General features: G+C 35.0%; 1 protein-coding gene across 1 annotated transcript; it reads right to left on the reverse strand.

Moving 5' to 3' along the window:
• Nucleotides 1-2,888: 2,888 nt before the first annotated feature.
• Nucleotides 2,889-5,301, reverse strand: LOC145010905 (putative serine/threonine-protein kinase PBL22). Its single transcript, XM_078969476.1, has 3 exons — nt 4,181-5,301; nt 3,452-3,897; nt 2,889-3,371 (listed from the first exon to the last, which is right to left on the reverse strand). The coding sequence occupies exons 1-3, from the start codon at nt 5,187-5,189 to the stop codon at nt 3,165-3,167; spliced, it is 1,662 nt and encodes a 553-aa protein (XP_078825602.1). The 5' UTR covers nt 5,190-5,301; the 3' UTR covers nt 2,889-3,164.
• Between the last annotated feature and the right edge of the window lie 543 nt (nt 5,302-5,844).

Here is a 5,844-nt window from a genome sequence, read left to right on the forward strand (position 1 = left end):
GAACTTATATATGTCAAAATCATAAGTTAAAATCTTAAGTTGATTGAAATATATAACAATATTAGATACATGTGAATACACAAAAAATGAAAAACACATATTGGTATCACTTCGTGAATAGTTACAGAAAATTTAAGATATATTAATAATCACATATGTGTGTGTTAAACAATAAATCATTAAGTATATTATACGTATTAATCACCGAGTTGACCTGGTTTTACAACACTACTCAGTTCAGTAAGCGGTCGATCGAGGAGTACTCGAGATTATGTAACTCGCCTCGATAAGGGGCCAAGTAGTGAGTACTTGTAGGAGTAATCGGCTAACTCGGTGAGTTTTACAACATTGTGTGTGTGAGAGAGAGAGAGAGAGGTAGGACTCTTTTTAAATTAAATAATATATATATATATATATATATATATATATATATATATATATATATATATATATATATATATATATATATATATATATATATATATATAGTAGTGAAATGAAGAAAATGTCCTTCGAATTTTTAATCAAATAACAGTTAACGGCCAAAAGTTAATAAAGTTAGTGAAGATGACCATTTGTTAAAAGTTTTGAAACCACATGGACCATCTGTGAGGTTTTTAAAACTTAGGGACTAAACTTTAGATTTCGGAATACCGCAGGAACCTTTATGAAGTTTTTTCTTTATTAAATTTTGGTGTATCATTTCTATTGAATTTTTAACATATCATTTTTGTATTAATCACACATTTGTTAATAGAAAACTCGTAACTGAAACCAACAAATCAAAAATACTAAAACGAAACCAAAAAGACCCAAAATTTGAATTGAAAAAAACACACACAAGGACCACCGGACCAAATGTAAAAACATCAAGACCAACCCCAAAAAGATCGGACCAAAAAGGACAAGTTCGAAAAAAAAAACAAGATCATCTTGAGACCGACCCGAGATTGATTGGGGGATCGCCAATGTGCATTTCTATATTTGTTGTGTTTTTTATCTTGCCCAGAATCCTATATAGAATGTTATCTACGTAATAAACTTAAACTAGTAAAATGTCCTACAACCAATTTGTAATAAATTAAAGGAAAAGTGACCGAGAGATAGCATATTTTTCAATTTTGTTCGGTGTTGACCATTTCACCAGAACCCTTTTGGTTTCCGATTGTCATATTTAATCGTAAAATGGTGACCATGTCACATGAAAGTCACTATATTATTAATTTTTTTATTTTGATACTTCATAATTTTTTTAAAATCAAATATCTTTCATACAATTGTCTACATGCCACCGATAGAGCTACATTACAAAACTGGCAATGGAAACACATCTGTGGTGTATTTATGGTGTTATTCGAAGAGTTGTTTGCTATTTGGGATATGGTTTTGGTATTGCTCGCCAATTGTTCGACAAAATTCTTGACTTAACCAATAGGGTAGCATAAAATCATTAAAACAAGATCATATATGAAGGTTCATATCCCACCTCCAATTCTTGACTTTAAATCGAAGATTTGCTTGCTACTTTAAATAGGAAAACTTGACACCAAATATTTCTTCAAATGAGTTTAATATAAGGAACCACAATCAAGTATGAAATCTTTCAAGGGAATGAAATCAAGTTTAATGGAAGAAGATTTACTCTATTAGATTTCAAGCCAACGTTGGTTTTCCTTCTCAAAGGAATGCAATCAAGTATATACGTTTTCAAGGAAATCAAGAGGAAGTTGAAAGTGAAAAAATCATGTTGCCTTTTTGAGTCTTAAACCAATGAAGGGATAGTGGAAAAAATATGACACAATATTATGTAATATAATTGAGGATTTGGATAAAAGTGCATCAACATTGTATAATTAGAACTTAAGTCAAGTAGCCATTTACTATGAGGATGAAGGAAACTTATGATATGGGTTGGATGTAAAAAGAAGATAAGGAGTAGAAGATGATGAAGAAGAACATGGGAATGTTGTTGAATTACTTGATATCCTCTTTATCCCTCAAATGAGGCTTTCAATAGTCTTACAAACATTAAAAAAGACAATGAGAGCCCCAACCTAAAACACCAATTTGAAGTCCACCACAACAATGTTAAGTAGGGTTTACGGTTTAGTGGTTACAAAAAGTGGAAGGTGGGGAGAGGGTGGTTTACCGAGAGTGGGAAGCAGGTAGGTAGGTGATTATATGGATCGTGGGAAGTGGGGTGAGGGGCGGTCACCGATCATATATATAGGTGAGGGAGGGTTAGTTATTGGACATGTCAGGTGGGGAAGGGGAGAAATGAGTTTAATAATAGATAATGTAGGTTGAAACCACAAATAAAAGTTATGGTAACCATAATTAATGAAAGTGGGAAACGGAGGGAGAGGGTGGTTATCGATTGCGGGAGGTGGGGGAGTGTGGATGGTTGCTGGTCGTGGGAGGTAGGGGTTATCATCCATTTCTCTTTAATCCTTATACTAATAAAAGAGTAGTTGCTCTGTCATGTGTCATCATATTAAACATCCTAATTAATACGATGTCACTTGTCAATCAATTAATTCTTCATTTCAAATTTATTAGACCTCCTAATTAATGTGATGTTACTTGTCAATCTATTTATTTTCCATTTTATATTTTATATTACTGTTTACATTAATTCACAAATAAAAGTTATCTGATATAAATTAAAAATTAATTTCACATATTTATTTGAATCAACCAATATAATTTTATATAACTAATAAAAATATTTTTTAATTAATAATTTATTTAAAATAATTGATTAACACTTATGAATATTTATAATGAAATTTTAATTAATTTTATAACCGTAATTTTCACGGATTATAAACTAGTGCATAAAATAACTATGCAAAGTGCTTATTATATGTACCTTCTAAAATTCAAGATCCGATGAATATGTTTTACTATATAGTTCTTGAAGCAACTTTCAACAGGTAACCACGACTCACTTACATACGATCGATCGACTTGGTAATCTTATTAGGAATACAAAAGCAAACGTGACAAAGATAACTTAAAGCCGCAATGTCAGCCTTTGAGATTTTGCTCAAGTAAGAATGCCAAAGTTCAGTAGCACATTCAATTTTCGATGAAAACCGAAGAGCGGCACACAGGAAAATTCACAAGCGAATTAAAGATCCCAGCATTTGTTGCATTGTAAACTAATTGAATCTAGACGAAGCAACTGCATCAACACGCGTGAGAATAGCTTTATATATAGGGGAAGTGTCACTCTCAACCGTAACCCTTGTATAGCAATCATTCCATGTATAGCTGCTTTCTCGGCCTGCTGATGGTGATTTGTCATAAATCTCATCCCAAACAGCACCATGATCAAAGTGTCCAACCTCATTGATCTCACAATAAGCCTGTCAAGTACATATATATATTCAATTAATTAATACTATTTCATCTGCTTAAACAAAGACATAATCTGTAACATACATACCGCGTTGTCTTGGGTGAATCTTTGCCAAGGGATGGACCAAGTAATCATTCGGTCGCATGAAGCATTGTCTGAGTATTTGCCACGATACACTACAGCAGCCTGAGATCCGCTAGGCACTCTTGGGGTTTTTGTGTGCAAATACGCACCCCATTGTCCATTCAGAATGAAAGTTGGGTATGGTGATGGTCCAATATCACCAAACCAATTGCGACTTGCAGCGTATGTTAGAGTTTCTCCTGTTGCATTGTAAAGCATGCAAAGGCACGTAATCCCATTTCCCCACTGTGCCTTGAGGTCTTTCACAAAACGTAGGGCGTTATCATATTTGTTACCATCGTTCATCATCTTGTAAGCTATCCGTGCCTTGTTTTCACGAGTTGGATTAAGGCGCATTTGCGCCAGTGTTTTGTTCCCGATTGGTTCACCAAATATGTTGCGCGCCTTACCTGATTTGATCCATGGTAGCACCAAATTAAAACCAAGTTTTTTTAAGACACAGAAAGAGGCAATAGTTTTCATTTTTTGATTTTCAACTCTTTAATCATTCTGATGTAATTTAAATTTACAACTTGAAAATAAATTATGATAATATTAAACATGATTTGACTTCCGAAAACCATAGAAACACGATGAGTAGTTATGCCATGAAAGCGAATATGCATAATAGAGAAATAATTTAATTACTAATGAAAAAGTCAACTATGTAGGAAAGGAAATGTATGATGTTACCTAGATATTCTGTTATGGAAGAGGTTTCTTCTTCAGACTCGAACTGAAAAATATCACCCTGAACCATTGAAGAAGAAGTTTGGAAAGCCAACGCAGACTCGAGCAGAGCTACCACTTCAGACATTGAAGGTCGTTTCTTAGGATCATTTTGCAAAGATTTACTTGCGGTGTAGGCAAAACGTTCTAGACATTTCGGCTGAATTTGGCTTACTACCTTTGAATCAACGATTTGATTAAGGGTTTGACTTCTCATGTGTTGTAGGATCCAATCGGCTCGATCAGTCAACTCAGGACTGGGGATGATCTTATCACGCCAGGCAGATGTCCCGCTTAATACTTCCAGTAGCACCACCCCAAAGGAGTAGACATCTGCTTTTCTTGAGTATTTGTGTGTCTTAAGGAATTGAGGATCTACATACCCCCACGTACCCCGAATATTAGCTGTATTCACTTCAGACTGTGGTTGGTTTGCAGGTCCTACCTTTGATAATCCTAAGTCTGCAATTTTCGCAGCCCAATTATCGTCCAACAAAATGTTGGCACTCTTTACATCAAGATGAATAATCCTATCCGAGACTCCGGTGCCAGTGTGGAGGTAATCTAGCCCACGCGCAGCCCCAATACATATCTTGACACGTTGCTCCCACGTTAATGAAGAACCACGATTCATGTACAGATGATCAGCAAGATTTCCTTGAGACATATATTCGTACACCAAGATCATCTCTTGATGCTCGTTACAATATCCCACGAGGTTGACAAGATTGGAGTGCCTGCACTTGGAAAGCATCTGGATCTCCGTTTCGAACTCTCCAATGCCTTGTTTTGATTCTGGGGTCAATCGTTTCACTGCCACAAGAGTCGTCGTCGATCCATCACCAACAGCGCCCTTGTACACAGTTCCGAAACCTCCTTTTCCGACGATTTTAGACTCACTGAAGTTGTCGGTGGCTTTCTGTATTTCATCCAAGGTGAATTGCCGGCAAGGCCTTTCGTGAACTAGGGACATCTTTGCCAAAGAGTAAAGGCAGCGTTCAATTTTCTTTTTTTTAGTGGATGCGTAGCTGGTAATATGGAAGAGATGTGACAATTAATGTCCGGTAAGTGGTGAGGATTGATCAGGTCCATACGTTGTAGTACGTACTTATGCTTATCTGCACATGTAAAAGGATTGAAGTCAACCCTCATGACCTAGTCGCATAGACGTAAAACCATTGACACTAATTAGTGGTGGTTAGTATTTATTTCAATAAAATCGTGAGACGATGACAAAATGCTCTTTTTTTCACAAATAATCAATAATTTGGGGCAATTGCCATGCGAAATTAGTGTTTGGTAGGAATTTCATTTTGGTATTCTCCCAAAAAAAAATCTAATATAAACTTTAAAATATTGCATATACTTGGAAATCGTTTATATTATCGCAAAAAGTATCATAAAAAAAAGGTCCTTTTTATTGTTGGGAGTGATTTTTGAAAGAAACGTTAATGTAAAAATAAATAAAAAAACCTTAAACAGGAGTTCATTTCATAGCAAATAATGATTTTGCAATTGCCCCGATAGAAGTGAACAAACCGGATCGGTTTTTTTGAAAATTCGAAATATTATTGGATATAAATCATATACGTAACATTGTATATGGGTCCTTCAAAAATAGAAAACCA

Source organism: Lactuca saligna, chromosome 8, assembly GCF_052625555.1.
Source record: "Lactuca saligna cultivar CGN05327 chromosome 8, ASM5262555v1, whole genome shotgun sequence".
Classification (NCBI taxonomy): domain Eukaryota; kingdom Viridiplantae; phylum Streptophyta; class Magnoliopsida; order Asterales; family Asteraceae; genus Lactuca; species Lactuca saligna.